This window comes from Talpa europaea (genome assembly GCF_964194135.1).
Source record: "Talpa europaea genome assembly, chromosome: 1".
In the NCBI taxonomy this organism is placed as follows: Eukaryota; Metazoa; Chordata; class Mammalia; order Eulipotyphla; family Talpidae; genus Talpa; species Talpa europaea.
In genome coordinates this window covers 100,339,636-100,363,201 of record NC_140073.1, presented here as the reverse complement: position 1 = coordinate 100,363,201, position 23,566 = coordinate 100,339,636, and the positions used below count along the sequence as shown (strand labels likewise).

Here is a 23,566-nt window from a genome sequence, read left to right as displayed (position 1 = left end):
TCCAAGCCTACTCCCCCAACTTCCCATATTTTTTCACAACAAATCCCAGACATTGTTTCTTCCATGAATATTTCAGTATTGTCTCTAAAAGACAGATTCCTTTTTAAAAGACATGAGTATAATACAATTATGACACCTAGATGTAATTAACTATAATGCCATAACATTAGAAATCAATCCATGCTCAACTTTCTGAATGACTCACAAATAATATATGATAATGTATTTTCCAGTCTATGTGAGCCAGGATCCCCTATTCACCCACTGCAGAGGGTAGATAGATCTTGAAGTCTATTTTAAGTGCTAGGTTTCCCTCTTCTTTGCCCTACCTTTTTTTTCTTAAATTTTTAAAATATTAAACCCATTAATGCAAATGGGTTGTTTGTCCTGCAGAGTTTCTATGTCTGACCTTTTTAATTATCCCCATATATTGTTTAATGTGTTACTCTATCCTCCCTATTTTCCATACGATTAACATTTTTTAGAAGTTTTAGAAGTTAAGATTTTATTATTTTTTTGAAAAAATATTAGTAGCTAGCTAGTTGTATGCTCTATCTGGTGGCATAAAATGTCTAATGTTCTTGCTCTTGTAATATTAGCAGCTATTATTGATCAATGCCTAGGTCCATTGACTCATTAAAGGCTTCCTTTTGTATAGCTAGGATATTTCTATAAAGAGGTGATTTCCCTCCATCAATTTTTGGTTATCTTTTGTTATAGTTTTTATCAGAAAGAGAGAGTAAATGCTTAATTCTCTACATTGTTTTGAAATGATTACGTGTCATTAGCATCCTCAAATAGTAATTGATCAGGTTTGGGGGATTTATAAAACATTACTATGAAATAAGGTTTTAAATATATTTGATGTATTTTAATCTATTTCAATTATTATCCTCTTTAGTGGAAATTAAAATCTCTCCAAAGACTACATCCTGAGACCATTTAATGTGGCTCTAGTTGTCACTGATCACTTCCTTGCTATTAGTGACAAGACTTACATTTGTACTCTAGACTGAGAAACATTGATACTTTAAAGAAGTATCATTGGTTCATTTTAATGGGAAATGGTATTATTTCAGTATCACAATCTGGCACAGACATACTCATTGCTTGTTGGTTTCCAGGTCATGTCAGTTGATAGAACTGGAAAGCTGGAAAGAGAGAGAGAGAGAGAGAAAGAGAGAGAGAGAGAGAGAGAGAGAGAGAGAGAGAGAGAGAGAGAGAGAGAGAGAAAGAGAGAATGTGGTGGGTGTAAGATAAAATACTTCTTGACTTCAAACTGATACTTTGGATTCAAATTCAGGACTACAAGGATTTTACTTAACCTATCATCTATTCACATTTCCTTTCATGCCAAAATCCCCCAATCTCAAAATACCAGGAAATTCTATTGTTATTAACACAATAATAATAAAGAAACTATGGCATTTGGTATTTTAATAGAAGTAACTGTTCAGGTAAAACAAGAAAAACAGTTTGATCCATACTTAACTAGTGCCACTGATTAAAGGAAAGAATGATAAATAGAACTTTTCTCACTGAGGGAAAAGCTAATGCATCAGAAACTAAAATTTGCTTTGTACTTAGATTAAATATTCAAAATAACTGGAGGCTGCATTATGGTAAGAACAAAAATAAGTGAGTCCATCCTAGTTAAGACATTCAAAAAATGTTTCTAAGTTACACTGGCGTTTCACTGGTGTCTGAACAAAAAATGAACATGTTCAGATCTCTATTTTGTATCCCTCCATAATACAGTCTCTGTGACAAATTTGTTGTTTCTAGATCTAGATAATGTTGTGGGGGGAAAAAAAAGGTGTGTTTCACTCATAAGGAATGAGATAACTTCAGGGCACATTTACCCCAGTTTTCTTAAGTTAATGGGAACAGGAACCTTCTGCCAGTGACAAGGAAAATGAGATTCCAGTAGAGCACGCCAGATCTGTTTTCTTTAAAAGTCCCTACATACATCAAGGAGAACCTTGCAAGCAGATAGGCCTGGTGCATTTTTTTTTAAAGATTTATTTATTTTTATTTATTTATATAAGCACTGGGTACAGTCAGAAGCGTGGGAGGGTGAGAGAATTCACCAGAGCCAGAGCGGGGAGCAGAGCAGGCAGAATAACAAAGTACACTGCTGAGGGGAGCAGCAGGCGGCAGGAGAGGTCTGCGCGCCATGTGGGACCCTCCTCTGGTGGCCAGGGAGCAGCTGGGCATTGAAACGGCACCGCAGAGGCTGTGGGCAGCTTCACAACCCAGTGCTCAACCGCTGCGCCACCAGGGAGGCCCAGGCCTGGTGCATTTTAAGGCGTATCAGAATTCTGAAATGGACCACCACAAAAATGAAGACAAACAGTCCATTTCTGGGCATCCTTTGGATAGTTCCATATTTTCCAATAAGCATGAGTAGCTATGATAGTAGGTCTTCAAGGAAGTGCTGTGGCCACACAAAGGAGAGAATGAGACCAGAGGAATGAGAGAGAGCCCATGAAAATGGAGGAGCATAATTTGAAAGGGAGACTTAATCATCTACTCAACAGTTTCTTGCTCAATGCCCACTTGCTCTGTACCTTGACATCTCCTGGCAGAGTCAAATAAATCTGATTTCAAATTCAGACCAGACCCTCACCTACTGTGCCCTTAGACTGGTCACTAAACTTCTGTGTCTCAGTTTTCCCATTGGCAAGATGTAGATATTAGCATATGCCTCAAAGAACTTTTGAAGTTAAGTAGGAAAACGAAAACCTATAAACTGTCTAGCACCCTACTGGGCATATATACAGCCCTCCTTGAAAGTTCACTATCTGCCCCACTGGATTCACTATTCTCCTTGGAAAATAGGACAGAGAGAGAAGCTGAGTTGGGTGGAAGACTTGAGAGCTAAGAATGTGAGAGGGGTATTTTAAGGAATGGAGGAATAATTGACAACTCAAGTAAATTAATTGTCCAGAGGTTCTGAAGGCCCAGCTATAGATGTGCCTCCTTTCCTGAGGTCACAAACCAAGGGGGGGTTTTGTATGTTTGTTTTGGGGTATTTGGCAAGAAAGTTTAAAGATGGAGGCTTTCCCAGCTCATTTTTGATGATTAGATAGCTTTGTCAAATAGAATTTGGAATTTTTTTTAACCAACCAAAAGTATTCCCACTCAAGCATGATGGAGAGAGTGAAGGGGGTTGAGGGATGGTAAAGCAGGTAAGGAGAATTGGCTTAACTGTGAGATTCACCCCCTGAAGAATAGTATGATAGTTTCTCTTCTCCAATGGGAAATGAGCTATCAGATTTAAGAACAATTTCTTTGGGAAGAAAACCACTTCTGCTCCTTCCCACACCCTCCCCTTATAATTTGGCTTTGCAAGCATCCCCACAATATAGGATTATAAATTCAGTTTATATCTCCCTTAGCCCAGCCTCCCTTTATTACACAACTTTACTGCTTCTTTGGGGCTGAGGCTCTAAAATTTGGGTCAAATGTTACATTAAGTTAACCACTTTAGAATACCAATAGCACTCTTGCAGCACTTTTCATCTTCATAGCCGTTCACAAACATCTCCTTCTTCACTAATGAAGATGAGTTGAATATCTATAGTGTCTAAAACCAAAGCTATTTAATCACTGTCTGATGTGGGAAAGTAAGACAAAATGCAAGGCCAACAAAAAAGTATATTACATTTTAAACTTGCTGATTCAAGCTTTTTAAAAAAATTCTTTGAACAGGCAGGCAAAACTGCCATAAAATCTCAGCTTTTATAATGAAAATAGACAGTAACAATAGTAGCAAAATAATAGGGTTAGTTTCAGCCCTTCATATCTATCAGCATGTTTTAAATACATTATTTCATTTGATGTTCATGACAATCCTGAAAAAGAAAAGAAATTATTAGCCCCATATTCTAAATGAGGTCATTTGTGATTAATTAATTTTCAAGTTTCTAATTACTAAATACTGGTGCAGGCACTAGAACCCCAGACTTCAGGCTCCAAGTCAAAGGCTGCTGGGAGAGGAAGAAAGGAAGACTCAGACTGGAGTGTATGCTTTCCCTCTCTTCCAAATAGAGCAACTCCATTAGTATATTGATATTTCATTTGGGGATCCATAAGGATTTCCCCAGTTCAATTTCATTCGCATTTCATTGCACAGAGCATGGAGCATCAACTTTATTGCTCATGACTTAGCCCAAGTGTGAGTTGCTTGTCAAAATTACATTCAACAGACCTGCAAACTCCATTCATGGCCGGGACAGATGCATGCTATAGTCTTTTCCTCTTGCCTGGCCTTGAACACTCCATCTTTAACACTAAATAGCTGTTCTGGGTAATGGAGCCAGCCAATGGCCTCTTATGGGCCAATCTCTTTTGACTTCTTTTTCTTCTATGTGAGTCATTCTAATCATAGTTATATGTTTAGACCCATCATTTTCATCTTTGTGATCTTCTTTTACACATAGTGTACACACACATACTGGACTGTAAATTTCATGCAGATGGGAACTATCTTATGATGCCTGATGCCTAAAACAGGATGTACAACAGGATGTTCTTTAACTCCCGTATTCTTTCTCTTCTTTCACAAACTAGTTTCCATTCCTTTATGAGATACTCTGTATGTGTCTTCCTGTATTCTTTCATCTCCCACTCAGTGTTTCTGTGAGCATAAAACAACTAAAATGTGGCTGACAAAGATAATGCCAGTCACTCTATATCTAAAAAAGTAGAAGTCATTATTCCTGAAGGGAAATTAAACAAGACAAATATCTAGTATCAAGTGACGACACATTTTAAAGTGACTTGAGGTCCAGAATCATCACACATCTTCAGATGCTCCATCTATAATCACTAGCTTTTTTATAAGGATCACTTGAAAACGCTTTTTCTTTCCATCCTTTAAAACCCAACTCAAATGTCACTTCCTGCACATCCTTTATTGACTTCTGAAGACAGATTCCATCACCCCTGTGAGTTCTCCCCACAGAAATTTGAACACACTTTTACTATACACTTCATACATTGTTTATTGCATTTAATCATTTATGTGTCTGTGCCTCACATTAAGCTAAGAGTTGGGTATTGTTTTGCCCTTCTATCCCTAACAGCTAATATATGCTCTCGGCTGGTGCAATGTAGATGCACAAGTTTTGTTGGTTTTTTTGTTGTTGAATATTGATTTAATTAATTGATCACCTTAGAGTTAAGAAAAAAGAAATATATTCTTAATCAATTTTTATTATATTTTTAGAATGGGATTATTTTCTACTACTTTTCACTGAAATTTAAAGGTTTTTTAAATCTATCATATGAATTGCAAAGATTTCATCACAAATTTGAGACTCTTAACTTGGAAATTTTTCATATGGAAAAATTATGCTTCATGTTTCAAAATGCTCAAACAGGCACAAAGAATAAAATGAAGTTTTGTCAATAGCCAAAGGTCCTTTCCCCTAAGGTTTGTCCTTATTCTTATGCCCAGAGTTTCACCGCCCCCTTAAAATGTATATCATTTTCTCTACTCTCCAAATAAGAGGTTTTGTCTTCTGCTGCATAACTTGAAGCATACCCTGAATTCATCATTTATATATTTTTTTGTGTTGAATGTAGTTCTCAGAGCAATGTATGTTTAAAATGTATATTTGACATTGATTTCTCATGATGACATTTCAATATTCAGCATATAGCATAGGTGCTCAACAAATAGTAAGTTAAATTTTTCTCGACACACTTAAAAAGTTCAGTAATTCAAAGTAAAGAGATGTTGGTATTAGATGAGTTACAGAAAATATTTTAGCCCCAAGTTGGAACAGTTCTGATTGCCTCTACCATTAAAGCTAAAAATGTCCAAATTTCAGGCTTTGAAGTCTTTCTTCTCTTACTTTCCAATTACCTAGTCTTTTCTCCAGAAGAAGGGAAATGAAATAAACATGCCAATAAGGCATTCCTTTCTCACCTTTATTGTTCTAGTTTGAGTGCCTTCACCTTATGAGATGTCAATTATTCAACACTCTAAGGAGCTTTCTTTCAAAAACAAAATGTTCTGATCATCTGAACATCATTAAAAGTGTTGCTTTCTGCTTTCAGGCTACAGTGGTGGCTGTGTTGTTATGCGAGGAAAGAATCCGCCTGGTCGCTGGGAAGTGAAGGACTGTAGACACTTTAAGGCAATGTCCTTGTGCAAGCAGCCAGTTGAAAATAAGAAGAAAACCGAGCATGAAGAAAGATGGCCCTTTCATCCTTGCTTTTTGGACTGGGAGTCAGAGCCTGGCCTGGCCAGTTGTTTCAAGGTAATGAGAAGGTTACATGGGCATCTCTATGGAACTGACATTGTTTCAATTTTGCCTACTATCTCATTTTTTTTTTTATTCCAGAGCAGTGCCTAGAACTAAAATGTACTTAGTGTTTGTATACTAACTCTATCATGTCAGTTATATTCCTAAATAATTTTTAAGTCAAAACATTGACATGTCCCTGGTGCTACTGAAGGCTTCCTCCTGAGGACTGATCAATATTGTTCTTATTACATATAACAAATGAACATGGTAGGTACTCACTGAGTATTGGAATGACACAATTCTGTATCATTTGTAAGCCAAAGAATAAAACCCTTACTGTGGAATACCATTCTTCTACTAAAGATAGCCTTTACACCTCGCCAGACACCTAAAGATGAAAACACATACCATTGATTGTGTGTGTGTGTGTGTGTGGCATGAAGAAATGTCAATTTGAAAATTGGTTTTAGATCCTAAATTTAAGTTAGCATCTATAATCTTGTGGAAATATGTTTTTGTTTGGTGATTTTGTCTTTTGTTTGTTTTAGAGATTTCTAAAATCCTGGGAGAAAGTTCTCTGGCACATGGGAACATTCAGAGCAGAATGGAGACAGCCTCTTTGTCTCTAGAGATTGTAGTATCATATGGCTTGATACACCTATTGAATGCACCTAATTAAAATGCACACTTACATATTAAATTCATGGAATAATAGGCCAAGAAGTGACCTCCCTGGCCAAGGATCAAACCCGTGCTGCAGTGGCTGCAAATAGCTTCACAGGTTGCATCCCAACCCTCTGTGCCACCAGGGAGGCCCATCCTCCTCTTTGATCTTAAAGTCAGAAGCAGACCTTCCATTTGACTGACTTCTTCCCACTACTGCTGAGAAGTCACAGAGGATTTAGGGAAAGCTAAGATCCAAAGCCCCTAGAAATATACTTGCCTTCAGTCCCAGGTCTCATTTCTTGCTATGGGTTAGCCCAGATTCATGATCACTTAACCAATCTAATTTATCAGAAGGTGTCCTGTGGGAGGAAATTCATGAATCCTGGAAGTAAGAAATACAAAATCTAATCCTACTCAGCCTCTTTGTAGCTGTGTGTCCCGAGATTTGTAACCTCTCTTAGCTTAACTCTCATCTCTTTACAAATATTTATTAGGGAAAAATTATATGCCTATCACAGGAAATTTAAGGGAAGAGGAGGAAAGTCTTCAAGGAGCTCATTTATGAATCCGGGCTTATCATGAACTCGTGAATGTATTGTGAGAATAAAAAATGAGGTCACAGTTTTACAATGACTAGGCATATTCTAGTTCAAGAAATGTTCTTTTCCCTATTGGGTCAAGGTTTTAATATAGGATAATGACAACAATTATTACTGTTATTTTCTTATCACGAATTAAATGTGGGCCTCCCCTGGTGGCGCAGTGGTTAAGCACTGGGCTGCGAAGCTGCCCGCAGCCTCTGCATTGCCGGTTCGATCCCCAGCCGGGTTCAATCCCCGGCCAGTGGCGAGGATCCCACATGGTACAACAGACCTCTCCTGGCGCGCCCGCTGCTCCCCTCAGCAGTGTATTTCATCACTCTGCCTGTTCTATTCCCCGCTCTGGCTCTGGTGAATTCTCTCACCCTCCCTCCCTTCTGACTGTACCCAGTGCCTGTATAAATAAATAAATAAATCTTTAAAAAAAAAAATTAAACAGCCGCACCTTATTCATGACAGCATTAACTCTTTTTTGTCTACTACTCAGGTATTTCATAGTGAAAAAGTCCTGATGAAAAGAACATGGAGAGAAGCTGAAGCATTTTGTGAAGAATTTGGAGCACATCTTGCAAGCTTTGCCCATATTGAGGAAGAGAATTTTGTGAATAAGCTTTTATATTCAAAATTTAATTGGTAAATATTTGTTAATTTTGAATAATTGCAGTGAATTATTCCATCTCCCAATTATGGCTTTTTAGAGTGTCCTAGAAATTTGCTTAAAATCTCAAGCATTTGTTGTAAACCTAAAACCAACAACCACTAGTTGTCAAGGAAAAGATATATTGTAAGGACAGAGGGGAAATTCCTTCTATAGTTCTAGGCTCTTCTCAGACTTCTCTAGTAATCAAAACAGCATCAGAAAGATTAGCAGAAGAAAAAGATTGATTTAATTACATCCTTTATAGAGAATGGGGATTCCAATTTCGGTAAGGAAAATTGGGAAATGAGGGTATATATCCTGAATGGGATAAGGGATCTGGAGCTGGATGTGGAGAGATGGGAACTTGTATGATGAAGACCAGATGCTCTGTTACATGTTTGCTCTGCTATATAGATAAGTTTCTCTGATAAAAAGGAAATGATACAAAGGAATTGAAATTAAAAACCACAAAACAAAAAAATAAATAAAAAGTTTATTTCTGGAGACAACTACAATTCTGAGCAATACCCTCAATTTTCATTCTCCTTGATAGTTAAGGGAGTGGTAAAAGTTTCTCCTGCAGAACCTCAACTGGCCTCCTCTTGAAATAATCCACATGCCACAGGGAAACATCTTGGAGAGGCATGTTCTGAATGCCTTCATTATACATAAAATTTTGTGTGGATATTACATCAAATTCTCATTCCATAATACAAAAAAACTGAAAATTGTTTTGATATTTGAAATATTTTCTATGGAACGCAAATCCAAACTTTAGGGACTTTTTTTTCCAAACTCAGAAATTATCTAGCCCAGTGGTTTTCAAGGAGTTGAAGTGTTTTCTGAGGATCTCAATGGTCCTTGAACCCCAAGGGGGCCAAGAGGACAGAGCTCCTGGTTCCTTGTTTACTCACTCAGGATGGCAACTCCAATCAGCTCTACTTCTAATTATTTTGTATATAATAAAAGACAATGTATGTCTTTGTTTGAAAAAGAAAAAGTTCTACTGATTAAAAAAGAGATTCCAATGCAGCCTCCTAATTTTACAGTTGAGGAAACCTGCCTTCGCTTATCAGCATCCATCTGCAGGTTTACAGAATCTTGAATTCTACAGAGTTAGAAAATCAATTAAATTTAAATGGAAAGAAAACTAAGCCGTCTAGTTCTTCCTCCCACACAATGAGAGAATTCCTTCCATCACATTCCTGTGGTCATCAAGTAGCAGCAGAATTCCTTTCTGTTTCAGAGCACGCATTTTGAAAGCCAAATTCATTGTTAGAGACTGGGTTCAAAGGTCAACTTGCTAGTAAGCCAGAGCAATACAGATCAAATTTAGCCTATTTTCAAATATTTGAAGAAAGCCATGATGTCCTCTTTCAGTGAGTCCTCCCAGCCCTCAGTATCTTTATCTAGAATGTTCTTGTCTGTTAGCATTTAGCCTGGGAGTATCTTCTACAGAAGGGGTACTACTGAGGGCACAGTTGGTTAGAGAATCCAATAGACATGACAGACAAAATCCTGCCCGAGGATGCTATGGCTTAAAAGGGGCACATCTCCATAGTTCCACACATTTATTTAACAAAAGCAAATGTAATGCCAGGTACTCTGCTATAAACTCTAGAAATATGGACTCAAAATTAAACACATACCTAAATCTCAGAGGAAATCTAGAATAATTTTTTGAAGAAAATCCCCACCTTCCCCACAAGTTTCCTTTGGGACCCTCCCATAAGAAGCTTAATATCAAATTATTCATCTCCAACATGTATAAAATATGACACATCTCCCAGTGTGTCTCAGGGAATACGTTAGTGGGGAGTGGGGTGCGGGATTTTGTGCTTAAATTTGTTTATAAAACAACGCACAATCTTGAAAATTTGCCATATACATTAGCATTGTAAAGATTTCTAGAAGGGGTACTTTCTAGACAACAAATTCCTCTTTTTGAAAACACTAACATCCCATGGAACTGTTAGTCTCTGCAGGAAATGCTGACCTGAGACCATGGTTCCCAAACCTAATTGATTATCACACTCACTTGGGACACATTTTAACACAGAACCCTGGTGCCACACCTGAGCTGCTGACTCACATTCACTTTAGCTGAAGAAAAGTTCAAGAAGTGTCCTGCTTAATTGGATTGTTAGCCAGGTGTGGGGCCAAAGATCCATGCATGGGTTATATAATAGACACCATAGTTCTAAACTGCAACAGCTTCATACCTTTAGCCCCTTTCAGAACATACTTGGATAGAGTGAGGTTTGCTGAATGAAACAACAACCATACGGAAACTGCTTACAAATTCACCATGACATCAGATGTCATTTCTATTATTATAAGTTCTCACACTTGGAATTTCTAGAATTTAGTGTCACGCATCTATCACATTATTGATCTTCAGTATCTAATCACTATGTTATGCATGGTTTACTTTTTTTACCAGATTTCCAGGGAGTTCAAACAAATATGATGCTTAATTATAGTAATTATACAAAAAAAATTCTCATAGCATACATGCTTCTTCTCCTTCCTATGACACTGCTTTTCTTTTCTTTTTTATTGAGTTAACATTGTTTTACAATACTGTGTATGTTTTAGGAATGCAGATTCATACTTTTTCAAATGCATGTTATTACCAATGCCTACCATCAAAGTACCAATAATTCTCTTCCAAAATCCATCAGACCTCCTTTATCCTCTGCTTTTACTTTACTCCTCACTCTGGTAATCTCAGTTCAGCTGCCAGAAGCCAAATGGCTTTTTGTTTGTTTGCTGTGGTTTTTTATTTCCCCACATGAATTAAATCAACTGATACTTACCTCTCTCCTCTCACTTATTTCACTTAGACTAACACCCTTCAGTTCCATCCATATTATTGCAAATGGCAAAATGTGATTTATTTTTTATCACTCAGTAGTATTCCATTGTGTATTTATACCACAGCTTCTTTAACCACTCAACTGTTGTTATACACTTAGATGTTTTCCATATCTTAGATATTGTAAACAGTGCTGCAATGAACATAGGAGTAAATATATACTTTTGAATTCGTGTTTTTGCATTCTTTGGGAAGATAAAGAGGTGTAGAATTGCTGGATCATATGGTAGCTTTGTTTTTAATATTTTGAGAAACCTCCATACTATTTTTTTATAGTGCCTGGACCAGTATACTTTCCCACCATAGTATATAAGGGTTTGTGTTTTTTTCCTCCATCCCTTGCCAACATTTGTTGTTTCTGATATTTTTGGTAATTGACATTCTTACAGATATGAAGTGGTAGCTCATATCTGTATTTGATGTGCATTTCCCTAATAATAAGTGATAATGAGCATTTTTTCATGTGCCTGTTGGCCATGTGTGTCTTCTTTGGAGAAGTATCTATGGCACTGCTTTTCTGTTTTATTAACCAGACACATGCATGTGTGTGTGTGTTTGTGTTTATTTAAATTTTACAATTTTAGAAAACTGATGAAAAGAAAATTCCAGTTTATCTTCTAGGAACCAGTACATAGCAGGAAAAGTACAGAGCTCTGAATTCAGTGAGGAAAAGAATAAAAAGTACTTAATGAAGGAAGAGTGATGTGGATTTCTAAGACAGTCCCTTGAGAATAATATGCATGGCTTACCCTTAGGCAGCATTCTCACCTCTGACAACCTCAAATATAAGAGGTAACTGTGGCAGTCTCCAGTGATCTCTGGGATTTTCTAAGGCACATTTTACTTTCCGTTGTCTCATTCAAGAAGCGTAGCTCAAGTATCTGAGAAGGGGATGCTTCAGAGCAGGCTTGCTTCTCTGCATTAAGGAAAATAAAGCATCTGTCATGACTCCTGAATCTTCTAACTCTTTAATTTTACAAAATTATTCTCAGAAAACAATCTTAGTGAAATGGTTCACTGTACCATTAGGCTATATTGTTGAATGTATTGAATACTCTGTGGTTTGATGTTTTTGTGTTCCCCTCCTAAGAGAACCCTTAGCCACACCTCATACTGATTTGCTGTGGAATCACTTATCTAATCATTTTTATTAAATGGGGGTGGTAGTGATTAAACCTCAGATACATGTGATATTTGATAAAGAACAACAAATCAAAGCATAGAAAAGTAGTATAATGAAGCAGTAAATAAGTAGTAAAGTAGTAAAAATCCCTCTAGAAATGAGATGTCCCCAAATTGCTTACAAATTTTCTTTCATGTTTTCTTGTTTTGATTAAAATTTTTTCCATTCCTAACCAACATGAGAGAGCCGTGTTCTCACAATGGACTTTTTTGCCCCAACTGTATATCACTAGTGAGCACACCATTCAAACAGGAGAAACAGAAAGTAAGGCTAAATCACCTCTCAGATCACTTCATAGCTCCAGGCTTGAACATAGGAAATGTTTAGTAAATGTTGATTGACTTCATGTATCCTGCCTAGCATCAATTATTTTCTGTACACATGAATACTTTAAATATTTTATCTTTTGCATAATGTTGTAAAATCAATGGCAAAGGTCAAATTGTATTTATTTTTCCTTCTAGGACAGAAGAAAGGCAATTCTGGATTGGATTTAATAAAAGAAACCCATTGAATGTGGGCTCTTGGGAGTGGTCAGATAGAACCCCTGTAAGTCTTACCAAACTGGAGAAAAGCATATGAATTCAAAACAAGAAACATGTGATAAAACAACCAAGAGAACCTGGAAGTATTTTGCATGCCTCCCACTCAAATCACAAACTGCACCAAATTTGTGCAGTAGTAGAGTTATTTTGGCAAGTTCCTTATTAGGTAGATAGTTCTTAGAGTCAGCTGTAGGATCTCATACTGAAAATGAATCAAAATCTCTGAAAAGAACTCCAAACTATCTCCCAGGTGAAAAGTTTCTGAAAGAAAAGCAACTATCCTTTAAAATAACATTTCCACCCCAATACTTATTCTTGAAAATAGCATTAGGACAAGGGAATGAGGAAAGGTCTTAGAGAGAGCTGGGCCCCACCATTTTGCCTGTGAAGAAAGCAAGACTTGAAAAGCAGAGCAGGTATAGCAGGGGTCACCTGCCTGTAAAAGGGAGTCTGGTGGTCAAAGTTAACATGGCACTTGAAAAATTAAATGTAGCATGAGAAGACTAAGAATGTTTCATTTTGTTATAGTGAAACAAACTCATTATTAACGGAGGAGGAATAGAGCATTTGGGTTAGCATAAATGAGATGAAGCCATGAAGCAGTGACTGGACAAAGTGACTATTGAAACTCACACCATTCTCTGAATTGGAGCATATATATATATATATATATATATATATATATATATATATATATGGAGCATATATATATATATATGGAGCAAATATATATATATTTAAATTAGATGAATTGTTATATGACTGTACATGCATGAGGGGGAAAACAGTTTCAAAACATCCTTTTTCCCAAATATCTACTCCAATTTTACATTTACTATTCACTCTTTTATCAAGTGACCATTAAAACCATTGAAAAGGTTGAATCTTTATTTAATACCCACATGGTGTTATCAGAGCCTAAAAGCTTAGTGTGGATGCAAAAGAATCTACATCAAAGCTCACACCCAGATCTGGCATATTCCCAAACCTATAATAGATTCTCCAGGATCCCAGGGTAAGCCAAATCCTGCTAGTGCTTCTTTCTAGCAAAAAATTTAGTGTGCCTCCTTTAAAAAGAAATGCATTTTAAAGAATAATTGGTAATGTTTGATAGAACAAACTTTAACAGGAATAATATTCAGATACTTCTGAAACTTCTTCCAAAATTCTCTTGTGATTACAAGGGTGCCTTTTTTGATCTTTTGAAGCTTTTTGTGGGGGATCCTTACTGAAGAATAATAAACTTCATCTGCTGCAGGTTATCTCTTCATTTTTAGACAACACTTATTTTGGAGAAGATGCAAGAAATTGTGCTGTTTATAAGGCAAATAAAACATTGTTGCCTTTACACTGTGGTTCCAAACGTGAATGGATATGCAAAATACCAAGAGGTAAAAATATCTATAAGATCTTTACTATGTGTTTGCATTCTAGCAATCTGTAGCACTTTCACAATTGAAGAGTTACAAAGATCTGAATTTTCAGCACCCTGGAAAACTGTGCCAACAATCTTCATGATGAAACAAATTGCACTATTTTAGCAAAGAATGTATCTTAGGGAAATGAGAATATGATACCAGTGCAGTATTCTGAGGTAGTATTGGGAAATGTGGATAACTGGATAATATTGTGGAATATTATGTTTTTAGTAAATATGGAAGTAATTCACTATGAACTTGAAAGCAAACCAAATTACTTGTAAAATGAATTTGTGAAGGGATCTAGTACAGAGTGTGACACACAGTAGGCTCTCATCAAGTGTTCAAGTTCTTTCTTCTTTAACCTGGGGCCTCTCTTCAGACTCCTTTTAAGTATGAGAACTAACCATATTTCAAATAGCAAAAGTACTGGTTTTCTAAGTTGTTTTTTAAAAAGGTGAAATATGAAACATTCTTTTTTTATTTTAATTTTTTTAAATTTTAATCTTACTTTATACTATCTTGTAGAATCTAAACGTATATCTGTATTTAGTTCATCCACTTGTTTGTGTCCTTTATATGATACATATGAGTAAAAATCACATGGTGATTGTTCATGTCTCTCTGGTTTATTTAACTAAGCAAAATATCCTGTAGGTCCATTCATGTTGCAAATGACAGGATTTCATCTTTTTTTATTTTGTAGTGGAATAGTATTCCATTGTGGATATATGCCACATCTCCTTTATCCATTCATCTGTCATTGGTCATTTAGATTATTACCAATACTTGGCTATTGTAAATAATGCTGCAATAAACACGGAGGGGGTGAATCTCTTTTGAATTAATGGGGTTTTGTTTTTTGTTTTTGTTCTTGTTTTTTGGTTTTGTTTTTTAAAGATTTATTTATTCATGCATAATGGAGCTGGGCTACAGGCCAGAGATGTGGGGTGTGAGAGGATTCACCAGAGACAGAGTGGGGAACAGAACAGGCAAACTGAGTGAAACACACTGCTGATGGGAGCGGCGGGTGAGACAGGAGAGGTCTGCTGGGCCATGTGGGTAGCTCCCTGGCCGGCCAGGGATCGAATTCGTGCTGTAGAGGCTTCAGACTGCTTCATAGAGCGGTGCTTAACCCCTTGCGCCACCAGGGAGGCCCCTGGGGTTTGTTTTTTGTTTTTTGCATTTTGGAGGGAAAGACATGGAAGTGGGATAACTGGGTTATATGAAATTTCTATTTTGAATTTTTTGAGGAATCTCCATACTGCTTTCCACAAAAGACTGCACCAATTCACACCTCCAACAGTTTACATGTTTCCCTTTTCTCTACACCCTCTCTAACACTTGTCTTTTGGATAATAGTCATTCTCACAAATGTGAGGTGATATCTGATTGTTTTGATTTGCATTTCCCTAATAATAAAAAATGAGAAACACATTTTCAGGTGCCTATTAGCCATCTGTATGTCTTCTTTGGAGAAGTATATCTATTTAGATCATCAACCATTTTTTAATCCTTTTTTATTGTTGCAAATATCTTCTCTTCTTCATTAGGCTATCTTTTTGTTTTGATTCAAGTTTCTTTAGCTGTGCAGAAGATTATTATGATGTGGTCAGATGTGCTTTCATTTGTTTATTTTTGCTTTTATTTCCTTTTGGGTTCTGATTTTGTTTTATTTCTCTTCTTTGTGTGTCTGGCCAAAAGTTTTGCTATTTTGTTAATATTTTCAGAGAATCAGCTTTTGGGTTTATTGCTCTCTTGTATTGCCTTTTTGAGCTCTTATTTTGTTAATTTTATTCATTTCTGCTCTAATCTTTATTATTTTCTGTCTACTGTCTTTGGTTGTGCTTTTTCTTCTTTTTCTAGTTCCTTTGGGTATAATATTCTTTATTTGTAATTCTTGTTTCCTAAGGTATATTTATATTGCCATAAACTTCCTTAATATACCTATATGTATATATAATTTCATACCATTATGATCCAAAAGGATGCTTGATATGATTTCAATCTTCACAAAGTTATTGAGACTTGTTTCATTTCCCAAAAAGTTTCAAAATACTGTGTAAAGAGCTGAAGTTATTGAGAACTGTGTACCTGTAAACAAAGGTCACTCAAGGTAGTTTGCTTTCACTTTACAGATGTGAGACTCAAGATTCCATCCTGGTACAAGTATGGTAAGAACTATCCTGGTAGATGTTGAATTTCTAATTATGTGCTTTTATATATCATTCCTCCAGTTGAAGGTCTCTTTTCTTGTATCATTCTAGAGTTAATTTGTTCAAATCAACGAATTAGTTGTGCCATTAAATATGACTAAAGACAAATGTTATAGCTTAACTCCATTTTCAAGACACGTATTTTAAAATACTTATCTATCCCAGGCCTTTAATACCAGTGAAGGTTTTTTTAATATCCAAAAGGGCAGGTTTATTATAAAAAAAGGAGAGAACAATAAAGGATACTTGCATAGACACAAGGGCAGAAAGGGCTGCCCCCAAAAGAGACAGGTTTGCTAAAAGAGAAGTCTGCATAGTCACAGGTGGGCAGCCTTGGGAGGAGAACCTCCTCTGCTGCTCTGCAAAGGGAGAAAGTTGGTGGCTGCCAACTGTGCAGAAGCATAGGCCTCTGCTCCTGCTCTACAACAAGAAAAGGTTGGCAAAGAGAAAAACCTACATAGTCACGGGCACAGGTGGGCAGAAGGGCTGCTGCCCAAGTAAATTTTTCTTACCTGAGATGAAACTAGGAAAATAAGTAAATTATATGCTCATCTATGTATATATGTACATATATGTATAAAAAACATACTTATTTTTTAAATGCTGAGTGACCAAATTACAAACTTGGGGGCAAGCATAGCATAGCCTTTTTAAATCAGCATATTGTGCAATCATTTCTTCATTATTGATATTGTTATTGTTCTTTCAGATGCACCCTGGCTCTTCTACCAGGATGCAGAGTACCTTTTTCATATCCATGCTGCGGAATGGTCCTCCTTTGAGTTTGTTTGTGGCTGGCTAGGCAGTGACCTTCTTACAATTCATTCTGCACATGAGCAAGAATTCATCCACAGCAAAATAAAAGTGGTAATCATAAGAAATTCAGAACTTAGTGCTCCTTCTTTTGTTCTTGGGGGGGGCAGGGGTTGTATTTTCCTCAGATATTTATTTAAATTTCATTTAAAAAATTATACATTTTTGAGAATTTTTTTCTTTGTCATAAAGATTAAGAGAAAATAATAGAAACAGAAATTTACTGTTTGTCAGTCATTTCACTGATAGAACATTTCTAGTTCTATCATGTTTTCACTCTCTGTAGTAAAGTGTCTTGGGCTTGTAAAAAAAAAAAAACTCATCCCTCTCAGTTTTTGGGACCTTCTCATTTCTGTGATCTGTTTGGTACACTTGCAGCCTATAAGGTCAGCAGATCAAGACTATTACTGAGATTTGACAGAAAATCTAACACATTGGGGGTCAGTGACAACCCAGAATTCCACAGAAATTCAGTTGCAGACCAATGACTAAAACCAGGGTATTCCTTGGCATTAGTTTATGTGCTATCTTACCATCTTTCCTCTCCTGCTAATTGAAACAGTCAAGCCAAAAACATAACATTAAATATCAGCAAATTATATGTCATGATATAAAAAAAATACATTTGTTCTTTTATCTAGACAGAAGGCTCCTCAGCCCAGGAAGCAATAAAAAGAGATCAGGTGAATGGCTGAAAACCAATACATTGATATGGCAAAAGTGCACATTTTAAAGGAGCTGATATTTTGCCAATACTTGCCTTAACAGTGTCAGGCAGCATGCTAAATATTAGACTCAATGGCATTAACCTTCCTAAAAACTCTGTGGAAAAATCTATCATTTTACAGATGAGGAACAATGATTCCAAAAAGGTGAAGCAATTTGGTTACACAGGAGCTTAGTGGTAGAATTTGGAAGTAAACCAGGCCATCTGACATACAAAGCCATTTAAAAATCCTCTGCTGGCAGCAGAAAAGAGACATCAGGGGTATATAAGAGTACAATGCCTTCATTCAATTAAAATGCTACTTCTAAAATCCCACCCCAAAAGATGGTGCCAACTGTGTCAGAGGTGAACAAAGAAAGACTTTGAGGTCAAAGTCCAACAGAGGTTAGCATTCCTGGGGACCCCTGCAGGTCTTTTTTCTTCACCCTTCCCATAATTCATTCTCCCAGTCTTTGGTGTTTGGGAAGCCAGTGAGAATGTTAGAAGGAAGGTAAAAATAAAACCCATCAGACTTAGCAGTTGAGAAGTCATAGCTAATGCCATGAGGTAGCTAAAGACTAGATCTAGTAGTGATCTCAAACCAGACAAACCTTCTGGTATATATAAGGCAAAATTATTACCCAGCTGGCCATGCTGCTACAGAATGTACTGACAGTATTATAGGTGCATAGTTGACTGATATGGTACTATTCTGTGCCGCAAAAGGAAATTATTAGAGGGCATATGTGGTAAAGACTGAAAAAAATAGAAAGGGTTCCATGGCAAAAGTGTGTCAATTTAGAAAGAAGGAAGCTAGAGGTTTCTAAATCAGCTCTTATTTCTGAACAGTATGTGTAAATGGTAGGCACTTTTTATTGCTGATAGTGGTGGTAGTTACGAAATCTTAGATCTAAGAACATCCCGTTGGAATGGCTCAGTCCAGAAGTTATTTTATTCCAGGATGAGAAACTAAACATGTAAAGGTCATATTCACTTTTGCGCACTCCCATCCTATAAGAGCAGGAAGAATAAGAATATGTAATTAAATATTTTTAAATTGCTTATGTGTTATGTTCCCCTATGGAGAGTAGTAGTAACTTAGAAATGTGAAAAACAAAAAATAACATTTAGTTGGGGAGTAGGAGATCTAATTATTGAAAAAGAAATTTGGATGCAATCTTTTTATATTTGAAGCAGAATTCTTTTTTTAAAAAAAATATATTTATTTATTTGTTTATTTATTTGTTTGTTTATTTATTTATTTATTTATTTATTTATTTATTTATTTATTTATTTATACAAGCACTGGGTATAGTCAGAAGCGCAGGGAGGGTGAGAGAATTCACCAGAGCCAGAGCGGAGAGCAGAACAGGCAGAAGGACCAAAGTACACTGCTGAGGGGAGCAGCGGGCGGCAGGAGAGGTCTGCATGCCATGCGGGACCCTCCTCCGGTGGCCGGGGAGCAGCCGGGGATCGAACCGGCGCTGCAGAGGCTGCGGGCAGCTTCACAACTCAGCGCTCAACCGCTGCACCACCAGGGAGGCCCCAGAATTCTTTTTTTTTAACAAGATAGCTCCATCTTGGAAAGGTGATGAGTCAGTATTTTCCTTTCAAATAACAAGGCTAGGAGGTGAGAGTGAATTTTAGTACTTGCTTTTTGAGCATTCTTATTGGTCAAATGAAAGCAAAAAAGCAAGAAGCCTCAAGAACTTGAGAAGTTGTGTGACATGAACTACTTACTAGCCTGTTAGACCAGTCAGCTGTCACAGCTGTCTTGTGTAATATTTGTATTTTAAAGTTGCAATATATTCTTATTTTTTAAATTTCTTTTCTAAATAATTCTAGCAAAAGTATATCAAATCTATTGATCATCTTCGAAAATCTAGCGTTTTAAAACCTTGAAATAACTTGGTTTTGTTAACTGAAAAGATGACAGGTAGTTCTTTCTTATATTGTTTAGAAGATTAATGTATTGGCTATTTTATTTCCTTTTGGTAAGTGTTCATTTGCGATAATTGTGGCTTGTCTGTTATAAAAAACATTTGATATTATGAAATCCATGGTTGTTTTGCATTTCTTTATAAAAATTAATTTAATAAGTCATATAAACTAAAATTTAAAATTCTCAGTTTTTTACATTGGGAATTTTCACTCTGGGTATCCTATGAAGTTTTGTCTCTTATCACAACAGGTTGTGGTGTGCCACATGGAAGATTTATATACTCTAATTGAGGGAGCAATAAATATGCAAAAAGTGGCATATTTATTGCCACTTAAGATGCAATAGTTACCATTCCTCTTTTGAGGTCCCTTAATTGGAGCAGTAAACAATAAGGCCTTGATTTCCACTATTGTTGCCCATAAGACCTCTTTAGAATGAATGAAATCGTTGTGGTTCCTCCCTCTGAGTTCACAGCCAGTCTCAGTGGGCCCATTCCAAAGTCTGACAATAGGAATCTAAATTCAGCATGTAAGAACATGTCCATGAAACAGCACCTCAGGGATCCAAAATTATAGTTGCTCCATCTAGCATTATTCTCAAATTGCTGATATGGCAGACAGCTACACTGTTGAAGAAGTAAAAATATCTGTTTATAAAGTAGAAAGTTAAAGAGCTATTAGGTCCTGCTGTGTGATCTGAAATTCATATGGAAAAAAAATATCTTAAAATGTATTCCCAGGACTTCAGAAGAAATATGAGTGCAAATCTAAATATACAATACCTTCAAATTAATAGGTTTTTAGCATAAAAATGTTAAATTACATTTCAACATATGCAGACACACACAGCAAACACACAATAAAATACATTGATTTAGAGGTCTCAGAGAAATCCTTGCTGCTTCTTCCTCTTTTATAGTTAAAGAGGGAATTTCAATTTCCTGGGTCATAAGTTCATTGTTAAACTTGCTCTAAGATGTGTCTGCATGTGCACACTTTATTGTACTCAGATCTGTGATCATTAATGGTGTAAAATATATAAAAGCTATTTTCTAGTTGTCAAATTCTGTAAATTCTGTAGCATTCTTTTGTCCTATAGTGTGTCTCTCAGCTTGACTGGGGAGGATGCTAATACTTTAAAAGCTTACTGATCAGAGTAATGCCTAAAATTCAAAGCCTTTTATACCCTTAATGTCTTTTTGCCTTAAATTGCTTTTCAAGTAGACGTCATCTATACAATGAACTTCCATAAGTTACTGAAAGGATAAAACACCAGATTTTTAGTCAAGAAAAAATATATATTCTATTTCACAATTGCTTTTTAAACCCTATTATGGGAGTTAAAATTTTCACTTTTAAATATATAGAGAAAATTGTAAGAAAGCCACTGCATTCTGTATGAGCCTAAAATTATTTCCAATATTTGATTCCAATTTTTCTTCATAATGAGGAAGGAATAATTTAAATTAGTTTCAGGTATGCTAGGCCTTACTGTACTCTTCTTTAGATAATTGGGTAAAATACTGAAGAATAGAAAGCTATTAACAGCAACCCCATTAATCTTAATAGTGAAAAAGGAAAACAAGTAGAATAAATGCTGACATTTCTCTTTTTTTCTTTCTAATAGCTCTCAGAGTATGGAGTAAATTGGTGGATTGGACTTCAAGAAGAAAGAGCCAATGATGAATTTCGGTATGTACCTAGATTAATTTGCATTTAATTTTGTTTGACAACTTTCATTTGCAGAATGATTGGACTAGATCTTAATGATCAATTTGTTGAATAGCCTTCCAACATTGTTTTTAACTTACAAATTTTATTTCCCTACCCAAACATGAGCATTTTTAAATTTAATAAAATATTAAGGACCTTAAAATTTTTAATTTTCCTACAGTTGGAAAGACGGATCACCATTAATATACCAGAACTGGGACAAAGGAAGAGAAGAATCTATGCATAATCAGAGCCAGAGATGTGGCTTCATTTCATCCATAACAGGTTATTTTTCTTATTGAGGTACAATCAACATATAACATTATATTAGTTTCAGGTGTACAATGCAATGATTTGATATTTGTATAAATTTTGAAATGATTGCTAAGATTAATCTAGTTAGCACCTATCCCCATATTTAGTTGTAAAAATTTTGATAAAATTTTCCCTGTAATGCAGATTTTAAGATCTAATATATAGACAAATCTCAAATATACAATACAGTACTATTAACTACATTATATTCTCATGACTTATTAATTTTATAACTAAGTTTGTAAACTTCCACTTTCTTAACCAATTTTACTCGACATCCACCACCTACTTCTAGAAACTGCCATTAATAGGTTATTGTATTTATCTGTATTGGGGTTTATATACCAACTGACAGTTTTAAGGGGGCTTGAAGTCTCCTTATCATTGCATTCATTTAGTGAGAAGGCTTTGTTTGGTTATTTTTCTTTTTAATTGGATGTGTTTAATCTGTTTGGGGTTTCAATTCATTCCATATTTATGAAAATAATTCACATTCAGTAAGTCCTTCCTTAAGGACCAAAACAACACCAAAAATGGGTCCACTGAAACTGACAAGCAGTATACCCTGAAATATTCTAATCTTTATGAAAATTAGTGTGAGCTCATTTTAAATCTCTTTCTAGTATCCACTTTACAACTGTTCAGAACTTTAACCAGTGAGAAATTTACTTTCATTTTCCTATTTAGGAAAAATGTTCATTTGAATCCAATATTCAATGAAATCAATTGATATTAGTTGCTCTGTGCCTTAGAAAACCAATTGTTTATAAGTTGGATTTAGAAATACATGTATATTGAAGACCAGGTTTTGTTTTGTTTTATTTTAATCTATTCATCAGTACAGAGTTATTTGATTATCCATTCATATCCACCCCAATTTTCCTATTCAATAAAAGGTAATGATTTTCCAGACCTAACAGGTTCATAATAAGCCTGTGCCCCAGGAGAGGAATAAAACATAGAAAACAATTCTTGATTTGAGGACTTCTACAGAGAAAAGTTAGGAAAAGAAAAACCATGTGGTTAATCAGCTCTCCTTTTGCCAGCAGGTGTCACAACAGCCTACAGAAAGACTGTTTTGTCATTCTGGAAGAATAGCAGCCAGTCTGCATTGAAAATAACATTCCAACCCTTTCTTCAAACTGCCTGCATCTTTTTGGTTCATAATCTGCCCTTGCAATTTACAAGCATCTTTGCCCTGTTCTAGAATTTATAACTTAAATGCTAATGAAATATATTTTGTAACATTTATTCTGAAAATATAGCTCTTCTAAATTAGAAAAAAAAATTTTCCAGGAGGCTAAGAGCTAAGATATTATCTTACTAGAGGACATGTCTATATATGTGCCTGTTTTAAAAGTCTATGTTGAGAAGTGCCCTTTTCTTAGTTCTTAAGTCAATTTCTCTAAAGTATTATATTTTCTAAAGAAATATAAAAGTAGAAATGTTCATCCATTGTTTTAGATTGTGCCTTTACATTGAATTTGAATATTCTGAAACAAAAATATCACTCTGCAAAATATTCTTTTGCTAATCAGATCAAATATTCTTAGAGCTTTACTCAGTTCTGTGATTTAGATTGCAGTATTTGTTTATAATTTTTTGTTTTTGTTTTTATTTTTATTATTTTTTTACATTTGCAGAATTTATGTATTCTTGAATTAGAATTACTT

The 23,566-nt window shown here is 35.6% G+C and overlaps 1 protein-coding gene across 1 annotated transcript in view; it reads left to right on the top strand.

Moving 5' to 3' along the window:
* Positions 1-23,566, top strand: part of PLA2R1 (phospholipase A2 receptor 1) — a gene marked incomplete at both ends in the record, with an annotated part of 97,699 nt that overhangs the window by 53,624 nt on the left and 20,509 nt on the right. The window contains 8 exons of the mRNA XM_084255074.1: positions 6,070-6,272; positions 8,013-8,158; positions 12,691-12,775; positions 14,030-14,162; positions 16,328-16,363; positions 17,115-17,272; positions 21,493-21,557; positions 21,760-21,863. Coding sequence (XP_084111200.1) covers positions 6,070-6,272; positions 8,013-8,158; positions 12,691-12,775; positions 14,030-14,162; positions 16,328-16,363; positions 17,115-17,272; positions 21,493-21,557; positions 21,760-21,863 — 930 coding nt within the window. The remainder of the gene's footprint in view (positions 1-6,069; positions 6,273-8,012; positions 8,159-12,690; positions 12,776-14,029; positions 14,163-16,327; positions 16,364-17,114; positions 17,273-21,492; positions 21,558-21,759; positions 21,864-23,566) is intronic.